General features: G+C 42.0%; 1 protein-coding gene across 1 annotated transcript in view; it reads right to left on the bottom strand.

Annotated features, from left to right (window-relative positions):
- POLD3 (DNA polymerase delta 3, accessory subunit) overlaps positions 1-5,094 on the bottom strand; it is a 55,043-nt gene extending 49,949 nt beyond the window's left edge. The window contains exons 1-2 of the mRNA XM_049652270.1: positions 4,926-5,094; positions 3,570-3,625 (exon numbers count right to left, since the gene is read on the bottom strand). Of these exons, the coding sequence (XP_049508227.1) occupies positions 3,570-3,625; positions 4,926-4,985 (116 nt within the window). The 5' untranslated portion in view covers positions 4,986-5,094. The remainder of the gene's footprint in view (positions 1-3,569; positions 3,626-4,925) is intronic.
- Positions 5,095-17,429: the final 12,335 nt, after the last annotated feature.

Raw genomic sequence — 17,429 nt, 5'->3', positions numbered from 1 at the left:
AGAAAAGGGGAGGGGGGGGGGGGGGGGGGGAGGGGGGGGGGGGGGTGAGGGGGCCGGGGGATTTTTTAGGGGGGGGGGGGGGGGGGGGGGGTCATGAGTTCAAGGCCCACGTTGGGCACAGAACTTTAAAGTAATATTTTTAAAAAGATAAAATAAATTGGGCTTCATCAACAACAAAAACTTCTGTGCTTCTAAAAGTACCATCAAAAAAGTGCAAAGACTGCCCACAAAATGAGAGAAAATTTTTGCAAGTCATATATCTGATCAGGGTCTTGTATCCAGAATATATAAAATAATCTTCATAACTCAAAGATTAGAAAACAACCCAGTGAAAAAATGGGGAAAGGATCTTTCTCCTAAGAAGATGCACAAATGGCTAATAAGCACGCGAGAAGATGATCAACATTATTAGTTATTATGGAAATGCAAATCAAACCATGATAATGCCACTTCACACACCCTAGGATGGCTAAAACAAAAAAGACAAATGATAAAAAGAGCTGGCAAGAATGTGGAGAAATTGGGAACTCCCATACCTTGCTGGTGGGATTTTAAATTAGTGTAGCCACTTTAAAAAACAGCTTGTCAGTTCCTCAAAATGTTACACATGACCCAGAAATAGGTATATATATCCAAAAAAACTGAATACACATGTCCACACAAAAATCTGTACACAAATGTTCATAGTAGCGTTATTCATAATACTCAAAATATGGAAACAACCCAAATGTCCATCAATTGACGATGACAGATAAAATGTATTATTTAAGTATGTTATGGGTTGGGGCACCTGGGTGGCTCAGTCGGTTAAGAATCTGACTCTTGATTTCGACTCAGGTCATGTGACCCTAGGGTCGTGGGATCAAGTCCCCACATCAGGCTCTGCACTGAGCATGGAGCCTGCTTGAGAGTGTCTCTGTCTCTCCATCTCTCTCTCTCTCCCTCTGCCCCTCTTCACAGCTCTCAAGCTCATTCTCTCTAAAAATTAAAAAAAAATTTTTTTCAATATTATGGGTTGAATTGTGTCCCCCCTCACCCAAAAAAAGGTATGTTGAAGTCCTAACTACCAGTACCTCAGAATGTGACCTTCTTTGGAAAGAGGATCTTTACAGATGTAATTAGTTAAGATGAGGTCATACTGGAGTAGGGTGGGCTCCCAATTCAGTATGACTGGTATCCTTATACAATGGCCATGTGAAGACATAAACACACAAGAAGTATGCCATGTGACAACAAAGGCAGACACTGGGGTTATGGAGCTATAAGCTAAAGAATGCCAAAGAATGCCAAAGACTGCCAGCAAACCGCCAGAATCTAGGAAGGAATGAAGGATTCTTTACAGATTTCAGAGAGAGCATCTGCTGACACCTTAATTTTGGACTTTTAGCTTCTGCAAGAGAAATTTCTGTTGTTTTAAGCCACCTAGTTCATAGCATTCTGTTATGTCAGCCTTAGGAAACTAACTTGCCATATAATGAAATATTATTCAGCCCTAAGAAGGACTTAAGTAGTGATACATGCAGGGACAAACCTTGAAAACATGGTGCTAAGTGAAAGAAACCAGACACACAAGAATACATATTACAGGATTCCATTCATACGAAATTACCAGAATAAGTAAATCTATAGACAGAGAGTATATTAGTGGTTGCCTAATACTGGGAAGAAGAGGGTGGGGGGATGAGAAAGGAGTGGAGAGAAAGTGGTAAGTGACTGCTAATGGATACAGGGTTTCTTTTTAGGGTGATGAAAATGTTTTAAAATTAATTATAGTGATGGCTGTATAACTTTGTGAATATACTAAAACCTACCGAGTTGTACATTTTCAATGGGTGAATTACATGGTATGTGAATTATATCTCAATAAAGCATATCTCTTTATATCTCTTTCTTCTTTTGAAGAAAAGAACTAACAGATTGATACGACAGGAAGTTAGGAAAGGGTGGGGATACCTGAAATAGAGCATTATAAAGGGTTGTTGCAAAAAGTAACATGTGACATTTGAGCTACAACTTGAAGGATGAGGACAGCTGGGAGAAGAGCATTCCAGATAGAAGGAATGGTGCAAATGTCCAAAGGTGGAAATGAGCCCAGCATATTTGAGGAACAAGTGAGGTAGACAGTAGCATGGGATGAAGTTGTTTGAGAGACAGGGGCTAAACAGTATGCTGATTCTATAAAAATTACAGATCATCAAGGTAACTACAATAAAATGGCAGGCAACTTTATTTCATCCCCAGCTCTCAATATGCACCTTTAAGCCCCAACAGGCTTATATCGTAATAGTTATTTCATAAACATCTGTAGCCATAACAATTACTCTTATATATGTCCATTCTCAAAGTTACCTGAAACTCTTGGGTTTGGGCCTGACTAGCATTAGCAACAGAAATCTCAGAGAGTCAAAATCAATCCAAATCAATCCCTAGGCCAAGAGTTTCAGGTCCTGGAGGCATAAAAATCACAGTCAAAACCAGATTCTAGATCTGTCCAACAGCAGCGCACATAAAGCCAAACTGACCCATTCTATATATCAGGAATTTTCTAAGACTCATGGAATATTCCCTAACTCAAAGAAAGCTTCTATGACTCAAAGAATGGGGAAAAAAATCAGACCATCTTTAGGAATAAACTGAACTAAATGGGCATTTAATTCAATATACGTTTTCTCAGCCTGTTCACCAATTCGTCCCCTTGGGACAGAGACAACATTTTCAAGTTAAGAAATTTTGAAGTTAATTCAAAACCTTGCCTTTTCCCTTTTGGCCTCAAGTTGGACTACAAGTTTCAGCAAGCAAAGGTGATACAGCAAAATTCAAGGACAATGCCCTGTGCCATCCTGAACACTCCCTTTTTACTGTCATTTAAATAGTTCTCCCCAGGCTTATATTGTTACACAGCCTGTATCAAACACCTGTTGACCTCATTGTGAAAGTACTTCAGTAACAGCCAGATGTGGGCCTAAGGAACGCGTGTGAAATGTAACAAAGATATAACAGGCATATAAATTTGAGACATAAACAGAATTGGCTAGCCCATTTAATAAATTTGAAATGACAAAGTGATGTTCATCAGAAGCCAAGACTACAAATAAATCCAGTAAATGTATCACCACACATTTGTATATAAGTAGGTAAGTCCACCTATCTCCTAAATAATGGGCAAAATTAGTAAAAAGTATAAAAAATAGTTCTCTTTCCCATTTTCCAGGGGAAGAAAAAATTACCTCAAGGCTAACTGTAAAGCTAAAAACAAAGCAAAACAGGGGCACCTGGGTGGCTCAGTCGGCTAGGCGGGTTAGGCATCCGACTTCGGCTCAGGTCATGATCTCATGGTTCATGAGTTTGAGCTCCGTGTCAGGCTCTGTGCTAACAGCTGAGTCTGGAGCCTGCTTTTGGGTTCTGTGTCTCCTTCTCTCTCTGCCCCTCTCCCGCTCATGCTCACTTGCATGAATGCTCTCTCTCTCAAAAACAAACATTAAAAAAAAATTTTTAAATAAAATAAAAGTGAAGCAAAACAAACAAAACAAAAAATTCCAAAGTGAATAAAATTAGTAAATTGGACTTACTGTTTAGCCTGGTTAACATGAACTCCTAGTGTATAGCTCAGCCATTTGTATGTCACCTACAAGAAGAAATTTTTTTTAACATTTTATTAGATAACTCCAGAGTGCAGGTCAGTCCCAAGGGCTCCTAGAGATTCCTACTCTTTGATGATTATGCCTTATAAATTACAGTAGCTGCCACCCTAGTTTTGGCAAGAACGATCCATCTGGGCAGGTAGGACTGAGATATTTATCTTACAAATATTAAAAAGTTTGTTTCACAGGCTAATTAATGCAAGAGTCTAAAAAGAAGGGCTGAATATACAAAGAAAAAGCTCTCATTTTCCTTACATTCTGTTTTACTAGTGCCCTTTATTCACATTCCATCCTTTTGTGTGGCCGCCACTGATAAATATCTAAAACTCAGCCAGGAGCTAGATTACTTTGAAGTGTATACCGTAAACTTCTAAGGAAAGTTGCAGCCATACAAACGTTAACAGGCACAGATGGTGTAGGGGTAGGAATGAAAAAAGTGGATGAATACTGTATCTGGGGTTAGACTGGAAACTACAAGCATTAAGCCTTGTTTTTCCTTCCACCCTTCCTCGAACTTCCCGTCATTTGTCACTTCCTTGTATGCTCCTCACCTCTCAAAGTCTTCAATTCTAAATGCTGAGTTTCCAATAATTAAGACATAGACGAAAGCAATAGCAAAAGAGACAGACGTAGGTTGGAAAACTGCCTATCCCTTACTAACTACCAAGAAGTTATTTGGCTCGTCTGCTTCAACTTCCTTTTTTTAGGGTTACTTCCACCGCCCTTTGGGTGGGTCCTGTAAAGATCAAATGCAGTCATGTATATCCCAAGCTCACAGTAGGCACTCAATTATCACGGTTTGCAAAGTCCATTCACATTCATCGGCTCACTTGATCTTTTACTCAAACCCTATGAAGTATTAATACCAAATTTCCTAGAGGAGGAAATCGACTGTTGAAAGGCTAAACAATTCGTCACCTAACCCAATTAAGGCACAATTTCCTCAACAGTAAACTTGGGACTTTAAACGCCAGCCACCTTATCAGACAGGTGAAGAAACGCCTTACAATTATTATCTACCAGTGCCCCTCCCTCCGCGCCTGTCCTCTAAGCCCCGGCTCCTAGCAAAGTCCCCAACACGCCCACCCAAGGGACGCGGACTTGCGCGCGGCAGAGAAATTCCCCTGCGAGTCCTCGCTCGCCCAGGGGCACGAGGCGTGAGGACTTGTCTCCCCTCCGCCAGTCCCCACCAGGCCACGCGCAGAGGGGTCAAGGCCCCCAGCAACCCTGGCCTGGCCCAAGACTCCAATCGCATGCCCACATTCCCCAGTCCTAGCTCCTCACGATCTTGTTCTGGTCCGTGACGAACTCGTCTATATTTTCCAGATAAAGCTGGTCCGCCATGGTGCTGCGGCGCTGAGCCCCGCCGCCACAACCGCAGCTCCCGCCGGCGGGAAACGTCTTTCCACCCTCCCAGGTCCCGGGTCGTTTCCCACAGCAACGAATCCGACGCGCTACGGCGGCCGCCCGAGGGTCAAACTAGTCTCCGAGACGGCGCAGGCTCAAGTAGGCGGAGCTAGTAAGTTGGAGCAGGCGGAAGTGTAGAGCTAAGAGCGTGCGCGTGAGGTGGAAGGGCTGTTCTTGGAGCTGTGGTTTCAAATCTCCCACCTGCAGTTTAATGACTAACCCAGGGCAAAATACCTCACCTCTGGGAATCACAGCCTTTCCACTTTGTAAATTGATAAAATAATCCTTGCCTTTTCAAACCTTTATTCAACAGATACTTATCAAGTACCTATTCCAGGCACTTCTTAGGCACTGAGGACACAGGAGTGAATGATAAAGACAGAAATAAACCAGTAATTTTAGTAGAATGATGCCAGCTGGGATAAAGTACTGCTGATTATAATCCCTCAAAATTGAGAAATTAGAGATAGTTTTCAAGAAGGGATGGGAAGAGAAATGTTTCAGAAAGAGGCAGGAACATTTGCTGGGAAGAAAAAAAGAGTTTGTTGCAGCTGGAATGTTGGGAGAAGAGGGCAATGAGGAGAGATGAGACTTGGGAAAAGGCAAATCATGCTGCACGTACAAGGCTATGTGAAGGGGCACATGAACTTGATTCTCAGGAAAAGGTTTCAGGTTGGGAGATTTCAACTAAAATTTCTCATTACATCAGCTAAAGAACCCTTAATAACTGACTTCCACATAAGCCAGTGTAGTTCAAGAGGGCAGCATGGTGGAAAATGGAGCAAGCTCTAGAGTTAGACCCTGGATTTGAATCCTGGTGTTGGTAATTGTCGTGTGACCCTAAGTAAGTTATTTAACCACTACAAGCCTTTTACCCCATCTATAATATAGAAATAATAATAGCATCCCCTTCAAAGTTTTGTTGCAACAAGTACTGATTCAAGACATAGCAACAGCCTACTAAGGGCCAGGCACTGTTCTGGGTGCTGGGGTCAGCTGGGGTCAGCAATACACAGAGCCTGTTCACATGTAGCTTACATTCTCATAAAGATATGTGAGGGATGGCAAGGGCTTAAAATAGGATAGTGGGAAATTGAAAGAACTGAATGACTTGGGTTTTCTTTTTAGAGTCAGCAAAACCTGCTGATGAGTAGATGAATAGAGTGTGGGAAAGGCAGGAATGAAGGAAAGTACCTAGATTTGGAATCTAAATATTTAGGTAAATGGTGATGCTTTTGACTACTGGCTGTGGGAGACTGAGAGAAAGGGCAGATGAGAATATCAAAGAATATCAAAGAATTCTATTTAGTCACAGTTATATATACACACATATATATATACATATATATATATATACACATATATATACATATATATATATACATATAAACATATATATGTGTGTATATATATATCCCTCACACCATACCTACACACAATAAAATCAATGAACAGTGGATTACATTACTATATACTTATATACTATGCCTGGTGTATAGTAATGAGAGTGAGATTTCATTTAATCCCCATAGCAACCCTGCAAATGAATTGTGTCTGTCCATATTTTATAGATTAGATTGCTGAGGTTTAAGAGAGGAGAGATGAATTTTCCAGGTCACAGTATTGAGTAGTAGTACTAGGTTTGGAATTCAAGCTTCTTGTCATTGTTCCACAGGGATGGGAAGTAAGATGATTGACCAGAGTCTTGCCACTACCCCCACACCTAAGGGAGCAGGTGATAATATACCTGAAACAACATGGCCCTAGATATATCAATGTTAAAAGGGTTGTGTGACTTTTAGAAGCCAGATTAGTAGTTAGCCTTGGGAGGCCTATCCAGTTTGAACAATCCTACCTCAGGGGTGAGGGACTGAATGGAATGCATGCAGGCTTCGGTGAAAAAGATTTTTTTCTTTAAAGCAAGCAAACAAAATCCTGGGCTTGAATCCCAGTTTAACCGCTTCCTAGCTGCGTGGACTTAGGCAAATCAACTTAACTTCTCTAGCCCTCCGTTTCCTGATCTTTAAAAGAAGGAGCAATAAACTGGTGTACTAATAAATGTATAACAACCAAATTTAAAAAGCCCTGATTTGGGGCTCCTGGGTGACTCTGTCAGTTAAGCACGCAACTCTTAATTTCAGCTCAAGTCATGATTTCATGGTGGTAAGATTGAACTGTCCATTGGGCTCTGCACTGGGCATGCAACCTGCCTGAGATTCTCTCTCTCCTTCTGCCCCTCTCCCGCTTGTGTGCACACATGCAGCCTCCCTCTCTCTCTCCCTCTCTCTCTCTCTCTCTCTCTCTCTCAAAAATAAATAAATAGCCCTGAGTTGAAAACTTATGTGGTGTGAATACTCCCATCGTGGCAGATTTCAAGCTAGTGATATTGATGTCACTGAATGCAAAGTACGTGGAGACACACAAGATCATGAGATCACACCATTATTTCCTCAATACACATAGAATAAACAAATAACCTCAAGAGCATATATGGCAGTAAGGTAATTAGGAAGTGATGATATTCGAATATATATTGTCTTTGTTTTTACTATTATTTATTTAGTTGTAAATTTATATAATTTAATTTTTAGTAATGGCTCTTGTGAAAAGATAATAAAAGGAAACCTAGTTTAGAATGGAGTTGGGAGGCCAGCAGGGGGAGCTCTCAAGCCCTACCACTCCTTGTCAATTGCAGACCCAACTGGGCAGGTTCTGTGCCTGGGGCGTTTAGCAATGTAAAATTAACTCATCTTCTTATTCTAGGCATCTGTAACATTTTCCCTATTTGAAATGTAACGGGCAAACCTCCAAAAAGGAAAAGTACCACCATTTCTACCTTAAATGCTGCTTCTTAAAAAAAAAATATTCAGTCCCTGTTCCTTATAGATGAAGCTTAATAAAAACGTCAAAAACAATAGCAGTTCTCCAGGAATCTGAACAACCAACCAACCAAAGTATTTCTAAACAAATGAGGCCAGACAAAACTTGGGGATGGCAGTGTCAGCTGATACCAGAAGTGGGAGCCATAGGATCAAGACTCTTCAGCCTTCATGTTTCAAAAGAGGTTGATATTAGAAACAGAAGACGAATCCTTCTTTTTCCTCCTTTTCATCCCAGAAATGATTAGCATCAGAGAGGCTAATGATTGTGACGAGGCATGGGATGGTGAATCTAGACTGGACTCAATCAATATCGGGAAGAGAATAAGGAGTGGTCAACCTATATGCAGGCAGGACCCCAGACTCAGAGTAGGGGAGGGACACCAGGCCCCTGACCAGGAAATGGGGCCTGTGGGAGCTTCTCAGGAGTCCCACCAGAGAACTGGGCTACAGGGCTCCTGCAGATTTCTGGGAGATAGCATTCCAGGCAGAAGAACAGGTCAGAACCAAGGAATACAAGATTAAGAGCTATAATTTAGGGGCCACATAACTGTCCAAGGGTTGTTCCAGATCCCAGGGACCCAGAACTTATTAATACCATGCTATTAGCATTAGATCATTCATACATTCATTCATCAAATATTACTCAAGGCCTCCTGTCTACCAGGCCCTGTGTGACTACTGGGAACAGAGCATGGTCTTCCTCTCTGAGAGTTTAGTCTGTGGGGAGTAAATAGCAATACAATGTGGGGAAAGCACAGGGTGCCATGGGAACCTGGCAGAGGCAACTAACCCAGCCTGGAGCTCAGAAGAAATGTGGAGAAAACTGGATTTAGGTATCCAGGACTAGATAGCATGTAATCCCTCCTTTCACTTTAGGTGAAATATATAGGAAATCAGAGTGCTGTCACTGTTATTAACACATAAAACAAGCCAATATAATAAAAGGTATTTTATGAGAACATGTGTACCTTGTGCAGGCTGTCTTGTGGAATGTACAGCTATCAAGGCCAGGGCACATCAACCTTCTTGACAGCTGGTGAGGCAGGAGCCCAGGGAAGGGTAAAATAACATGCTGTTCTAACACACCTTATCAGTTCTATAAAAATCAATGTAAAACCCCTCTGTTACCAAAACAAAGTGGGTGAGCCAAGAGGGCAATCAGACACTGGTTCCCCTGTTTTATACCCACTGCCACCCCACCATATCCCCAACCCAAACTTACACCTCAGCCTGTTTATTTCTCAACTCAATCACCAACAGTTTCACTTTGCTACCTTTGTTGCCTCAGTCACACAGAAAAAGAGCAGGAAGATCTCACCCCGGTCCCATCTTGCAATTACTTTGTATATTGTTTTCCTTTCTCAATCCCTTTGGAGGCTGGAAGGGTGCTTTGGAGGAGTGTGTGTCCCTATTTTCGCTGTTAGCATTTTTGTTGTAAGCATTTTAGCCGCATAATTGGCCAAAAAGCAGTTTTTCCATAAAAGATAAGATCACAAAAAATAAAAGAGGGACATTCATTAAAAAGGACATACTGAAGAATGAATAACAAAATTAAAAAGACACTATGGCAAAATACAAAGTATTTGAATGCATTCAAAATATATAGTGTAGATTCATGGCAATACTGTGTAAATAACTGACTTTATTTTGTGGATTGTATCCGAGCACTTGTCTTGAAAATCTTTTGTTCATAATATTATATAATTTTTTTGCTTGTTGATTCATTTCCTCATTGGACATCAGACTTTTTTTGCTAAATTTTTTTCCTTCATTAATAGAGGTATCAGTTTCCAAATAGGAGGATGCATATTTGTAACTGAACTTTGTATTGCATTGTGACTGCCTTCTACACTGTTGTTTGTTCTTGGCATATGTCCATTGGTAGATGTTACAAAGTTCTAAGGGAAATGTGGGTTCAAAACTCTGCCACTGTATAGACCACTATGAGGGCTAAGACTCACATAATATAAAAATGGGAGTACTGTGTTAATGAAGAAATGAAACCAAACTCAACCAGTTGATGAAACCAACAAACTGTCAAACCAAACTACCAACCAGTTACTTTTCTCTTTTATGGCAAAATTGACTTAGAGCCGATTAGTTATGTGGCAAAGATGTTTATGGCAAAACTACCTAAAACCAGAAGGGTGATGGTAAAAGTGAAGATAATTGGAAATTGGTGATGAGAAGTTTTGTCTTAAGCACATCATTTATGAATTATTAAATTGGGAGCAGGAAGGTGAGGGAGACTTGGCATCCAGGGCTCGAAAGAAACGTGATCCTTCTCTAGACACCATTGCTGTCTGGCTTCCGGCACTGCTGGTTGGAAAGACTTCCTGAGGAAATGTCATGTGGCCTCACTTTGGTATGGAGTAAAGAAGGGGCAAAGGCCATTCTACATACAGTGGATGGAGTGGCTGCTCTCTTTGCCTCATTGTCTCTCTCCTGGCATTACTGCTTCTCTGTCTCTACGACTATTCTGTTTGACTTTGGCTTAATCACAGTTTCTACTTCCTTATAATTTTAGTTTAAACACAACCATAAGTTACCAAGGGTCATCTACACCACTACCTCCAGCTTTTACCGCATCATTACAGATGCTTTTGACAATTCCCCATCCTGTAATTCCTAAATGGTTGAACCTGATTTGCTCAGCTTATCTCAGGGTTTTGGTTTTTTAAAATCTCAGAGTATTGCTATCTTTCTCAGGATACTGACCAGCCATGTACAGGTTCCTCTTGGATAGGTGCTCTTTTACTTAATCCTCAATGGTTCATTGAATTCCTTCTATGAGCCCACTATACACATGAGATACAGTAGAATGCATGATGCCCAGATGCAGAGTTAGATTGGGGATCCACAACATTCTGTTTGGGCCATCAGAGGGAGTAGATCACCCAGGGACAGAGCTGAAGAACAGAACTCCAAGGAACATCAGCTCAGAAAGGACATGCAAAGAAGGAAAGGCCTAAAAAGGGAACTGAGAGAGAAAAGGAGCACTGGTAGGTTTCCATATGGAAACAAAAAAAAGTGAGTTTGAAGAAGAGAGTTTGCAACAGTGTAAAATGTGAAATGGTGTTGGGTAGGGGTTGAGAGGAACACATAGGGGTTTGACAGTCAGGAGGCCTCTGATGAAGTACAAAAGGAGTGAGAGACACAAAAGCCAGATGGCAGTGAGTTAGGAGGGAGGAAATGTAAGAAAAGAAACTGAAGATGGAGGGTAAAGGCAACTCTGGCCAATTAAGTATGTGGAAATGGAGAAATAGGAGTGAGGGTGGTCATGAACTTTACAACATATGTGCCTAAGCGATAGGGGTGGGAGGTGGTGGTGGGTATTTGTCTTAGAAAAAGGTAGGACAGGAATTCTGGGGTCTTTTTCATCCAGAATGTCCTCAGTAGGGTTGCCTCAGAAACTTCAGGCCAGAATCTGCAGGAGGAGGGCATAGGGTAGATCCTCGGTTTCCAAAGAATGGAAATTTCTTAAAGGTCTTTTCATTCCTGGATTCCCAGCACCCAGCGTGGCCATAGATGGCACAGGGCAAATATGTGTCTCTGGCCCTTAGCAAATATGTATTGACTGGTAACTGAATGGCTGAATGAATCAATGGATGGATAAAACTGAATTAAATATTGTTCTGTTCTATAATCCCTTTGTTGATCTACAGACTATTGTTTGTAGAAGGTGTTGTCTACCTTCCCTTCCACCACTTGAACTATTACATAGTCTGTTATCAAGGTGAGCATTACTGATAAGCTAACTGGGGAAATCCAGCTTCCTTCAAAGGCCCAGAGATCAGAAATGAGGGCACAGGGTGGGGCGGGGGGAGGCTTTTATGGACAAAAGCTAGGACTAAGCACAGGTCCTAAACAGGCTTGAGAATTGCAGAGAGCACTGTTGCTGGAGACTTCAAAGTGAGGTTTCCTACATTCCTATATATATAAACTTCATACACATACACATTTATCTAGTGAATACTCCATGGATTGAGTAACCTGAAGTATCCTACCTTTCAGTATTTTCTCCCAAGACTCTAGACCAACAACAAAAACAAGGGGGTAAACTTCACCCAAACAAATTCTCGTTTCCCCTTTCTCTGTCCATGAGAAGATGCCTCCATCACACCTTTGATCTCTCTGTACCTGTCCAATTTCAGACTCTCCTTATCATCAGTCAATTTTTCTTAACTTGTTTTTCTGCTTATAAAGGAAAGCATCATCCTCATCTTCTCCAGCTTCATCTCGGTTCCAATCCGCCCCATGGTCCATCTTTAACTCCAGTTCCAGGATGATGTTTCTAAAACACAGATCTGATGATGTTACCCCCCCCACCACCACCACCACATACAACCACAACTCAATTTTAAAATACTTCCATCACCCCCAAAACATTCCCATGTGCCTTAATTCCCCACTTACACAATCAATCCCTGATCCCACCCCCCAACTCCAGGTAACCACTGATCTGTTCTCTGTCCTCATAATTTTGTCTTTTCATATAGATGGAACCTACAACGTGTAGTTATTTGTGTATGGCTTCTGTTTTGGACTGAATTGTGTCCACCCCCCAACCCAACCATATATTGGAGTCCTAACCCTCAGCCCCTCAGAATGTGATTGTATTTGGAGATAGGGTTTTTAAAGAGGTAACTAAGCTAATATGAGGTCATTAGGGTGGACATTATCTGTGTAAGAAGAGTAAATTCAGACAACATTCACAACTAGAGTAGAGACCAAGTGAACACGCAGGCTCAGCAGAACTGCCCCATAGAGGGAGCCATTGTTCAAATGGGTATACTAGAGATGAAAAAGGTTAAGTCCCAGATGTTTAGTGACTTTCCCCAAGCTCATACACCAGAAAATAACTGAACTTGGGACTTGCACTGGGACTTTTCGATTCCCATCCAACCTAGGATTCCTGATAGACTAGTTGGGGAGAAGGCTGGGTGTGGGGAGGGGCATTCAGTGTCCATGTAGTGACAGATTGCTATATGTCTGATCTCAGTATGAAGCCAAAACAGGCTGGAGTTAATAAATGAGCAAATTGAAGTTTTATAAAAATTAATCTAGTAGCACAAAGTACAACTCATTGACAGACATTAGTAGTCCCATCCTTTCATTCTCTGGATCCTAGGTCTCCCCAAGTCTGTTTCTCTTCCGTCCTGTTCTCTGAAATCATTTTTTTCTCTAATTTTCTTACCTTAGCCATTCCTGAAGATCTGTGACAGCTTCCAACTTCCTTTGATATCTCCTGCTCCAATCCCTTCTCCTTTCCCTGCATCCTTTTCCAGCCACACTTTGTGCTCTGTACCAGTACATCCCTGATGCTTACCAGAGGACACTCTGGTTATGGGTTTTACCCAGGAGCTGGCCAGGCATTTTCTGGGTATTGGAAAGAAAGACCTCCATGTGCCTCCGACACCCATCCATAAAAAAAGGAGCCCATGGGGCACCTGGGTGGCTCAGTTGGTTAAGCGACCGACTTTGGCTCAGGTCATGATCTTGCAGTTTGTGAGTTCGAGCCCTGCGTCGGGCTCTGGGCTGACAGCTCAGAGCCCGGAGCCTGCTTTGGATTCTGTGTTTCCTCCTCTCTCTGCCCCTCCCCTGCTCACGCCCTGTGTCTCTCTGTCTCTCAATAATAAATAAATGTTAAAAACAAAAAAGAAGGAGCCCATGACAAGGTCTTCCAGATCTGACCCTTTCAGAGGGTGGTGCTGGAACTCTAATAAAGGACTGGCAGGTATGTACTGTCAATGAGCAGCAGATGGCAGAGTCCCCTCTCCTTCTGTCATCTACCATTAGGAGGCGCTGGTGCTCCTTCTCACAGGAAGAGTAACAATAACTAAGGACCTCAACAACTAATTAGAAGAAAACACTCTGGGAGCCAAACTTTAATTGAATTAATTGCCTGAATGTAAAGAACAAGGGATTTCACATTAAAAATCAGATTTTAGGTCTTATTAATCCAAACATCTAGCTGCCGTCTTCTGCCAAGGGTATTTTGCCATTGGTCAAAGTATTTGTACTGTTAGTTTTCTTAAACTCTTTTCTTGTCAGTGAATAGTTCCTGACAATGTATTCAACAAAACGAAGAAAGAGCTAGATTGAGAGGACCACAAGTTTCAAAAAAGGAGGGGGAAAGAACCCAGTTTTTGTGAAAATGAAGTAATCACAGTGTTGTCTATGTTTAAAGAATACAACCTAAATACTATTATGAAAATAAAGCATAATAAGACCTAAGAAGAAGATGGAAAAGATGTGAGATGAAAAAGCAACAAAATGGAAAAAAGGACTAAAACATCAACAGAATTGATTCTTTTTAATGCAGATAAGTGTTTCTGCTATAAACTGTAATTAAGAGGGGTAAATTATAAATGAATAAAATAGAACAGAATAAGTAAAACAGTATCACCCTACAGAGGGTGTAGGCATTTGAGATTCTGTCTAATTCAATCTCTTCCCCCAGAACCTCCCCTGCCTGTTTACAGATGGGCTAGCTGAGGCCCAGAGACATTGGATAAACTGTGCAAGGTCACAAAGGTAGGAAGTGGCAAAGCTGGGAATAGAAATCATGTCTTTGGACTCTATATCCTCTACTTCTTCCATATATCCTATTGCCACAGAGCTTGACAAACATTTCTTGAGTTGACGAAGGGAAGCATAGTACAAAGGAAGGAACACTAAGTTGTGCTGGGGAGTCCTAGATTCCAGTCCTAGCTGTACAACTGACTGGCTGTGTGAACTTGGGCAGGTCACTTTCTCCCTTTGGACCTCAATATCAACATCAAAGTATAGAGAAAGCTAAACTCAAGACTTTGAAGGTTAATTGGGAAGTATGTCACATTAGCCAACTATAGCCTTTTTGATGTGGGGCTAAAAACTTGGCCCCCAAGCGAAAGGAGTAAAGACTTCATGGTGATAAAGAATAGATGTCAGCTCTTGCTGATTTGAATAAGAAATATATTTGATGATCTTCTAAAGCTCATACAGTCACCAGAAAAACTGAAGAATTAGGCTAAAAAATGGGCTGAAAATGAAGGTATACACCCACACAGACACTTGTACATGAATGTTTATAGTGATATTATTCAAAATGGTCAAAAAGCAGAGAAGACCCAAATTCCCATAAACTGATGATTGAATAAACAAGATCTGGAATACGGTGGAATATTATTCAGCCATTAAAAAGAATGAAGTACTGACATAAGATTAAACACAGATGAACCTTGAAGAAATTATGCTAAATGAAATAAGCCAGTCGCAAATGGCTATATACTATGTGATTCCATTTCACATGAAAGGAATAGGGAAATCTGTAGACAGAAAGTAGATGAGTGGTTGCTCAGGGCTGGGGGGAGATGGGGTGGGAGAAGCAGGGGTAGAGGATGGGAATGATAGTCAAAGAGCGTGAGGTTTCTTTTTGAGACAATAAAAATGTCCTAAAATTGATGGTGATGAATAATCTAAAAAGTGAATTGTAGGGGCATCTGGGTGGCTAAGTCAGTTAAGCATCCAACTTTGGCTCAGGTCATGATCTCACAGCTCGTGAGTTCAAGCCCTATGTTGGGCTCTGTGTAGACAGCTTGGAGCCTGGAGCCTGCCTTGAATTCTGTGTCTGCCTCTCTCTCTGCCCCTCCCGTACCTCACTCTCTGTCTCTCTCTCTCAAAAATAAACATTAAAAAAAATTTTAAGTGAATTGCATACTTTAAATGGGTGAATTATATGGTATGTGAATTATATCTCAATAAAGATGTTTAAAAAATTGGCAGAAACAAAGGGAGCCAGGGCAGATACAACCTCATCCCTAATCTATCATGCTACAGAACCAATTCAATAAGCCATCTTGACCCCTGCCCTGAACACTGGACCCAGAGGTCACCACTCACTCTGCTGGCACTGGTGCCCTGAAACCTACACACTACTGCCATTGTCCCTACCCCTGCCAAACTCTCCACTGTCCCTGCTTCTTTGCAATACAAGTATCTTATTCTAAGTTCCAGGAGAATGTACCTGATTGACTGAGTCTAAATCATACGTGCATACCCTAGCTGTAAGGGTGGGCTGGAAAGCAAATTTCTGGCCTTGGGTTTACTTCTATAATAGGAGACAAGATCTGCCTCTCCAAGAATCCCATGGTGGAGAATTCTCCATATATAAGAAAGGGGCTTAGGGGGTGCCTGGGTGGCTTAGTCGGTTAAGTATCCAACTCTTGACGTGGGCTCAGGTCATGATCTCACGGTTCATGAGTTCAAGCCCCAAGTCAGGCTCTCTGCTGTCAGCACAGAGCCCACTTTGGATCCTCTGTCTCCCTCTCTTTCTCTATACCTCTCCCCCGCCCTCTCTCTCTCTCAAAACATTTAAAAAGAAAGAGAGAGACCAAGAGGAGTTAGCCAAAAAGAAAATGCTGGAAAAGAGGCATTGCAGGTGTAGAGAAGAGCATGTTATGGGGCCACGAAAAGGTGCCTTGCAGATCTCCAACTATAGGAGTATAATAGACCAATGGCCCCAGACACTGCTCTGTAAAGTCTGCTGCTGCTCAGTTTGTGCTGAAACCACACCTCCTTTGAGCTGCTCCCAGCCAAGGGCTGTGTGCAGCAGGAAGGCTAAGTAGACATATTCCTGAGGGACAAGGACTCTTCTGACAGCTAAGTCTGGCTTCATGACAGCCCAACCTTCCTTAGACTGTACACATCCTCCCAACTGTCCCTCCCCTTCTGCTTACTTAGGGTCAGACTCGCATGGAGGATTTATGGTTCAACCAACCTCTTCCTTCTCATTTTTTTTTCACATGTTGTTACATGAGTAAAATCCTTGCATGTTTCATCCCCTCTTGGCTGTGTTTCTTGGAAGACCTGGATGAACACACCTGTGTAAAAGTATAACGCCTTTAAGAACTCTGGACTTCACTCTGAATGAATTCACAACACCTGGGTTACCTTTAGTAAGGTATATAGAGACAAAATAAAATTTGAAGTTTGAAGGTGGCTGGCCTGGAGGCGTGGAGAAAGTGGAGAAGGGATGGGATAGCAAATAGTTGTGATTGTTTTGGGCTGCTGAGTTTTAGGACCTTTTCATGTTTGGAGAGTTCCCCATCTTATGAGATAGACAGAACTAGCTTCCCATTATAGAAACTGAAAATGCCAGACTTGCTTTCCCAGCAACCCCTGCAACTCAGGCATGGCACATGACCTAAGCCCTGCCAGTCAGATAGACCTGCCTTAGGTCCACTTTGAATTGGAAGCTAGTGAGGCAAAGAAGCAGTGGCATGCAAATCAGCGTAAGCCACGGCTGGCAGCAGCAGAGCCAGCAGCTGTGGTGGTAGAGTCCAGGTCTGTCATTGGTCGTCTTGATGGTGTAGGCGGTGGAACCCACTCCCTAGAGCAGTGGCTGTCACGTGTTTACTGGGCCAGTTCTACGTGGTGAATTTGGGAGTTGTTCCTGGGGTGAAAGCTTCTCTGGTCCTCCCCGAGATTCTGTGAGCTACCTGATATCCCTTCAACA

The sequence above is a fragment of the Panthera uncia genome, chromosome D1 (assembly GCF_023721935.1).
Source record: "Panthera uncia isolate 11264 chromosome D1, Puncia_PCG_1.0, whole genome shotgun sequence".
NCBI classification, from domain to species: Eukaryota; Metazoa; Chordata; class Mammalia; order Carnivora; family Felidae; genus Panthera; species Panthera uncia.
The sequence above is the reverse complement of the archived record's forward strand: the minus strand, read 5'-3'. Positions and strand labels throughout refer to the sequence as shown.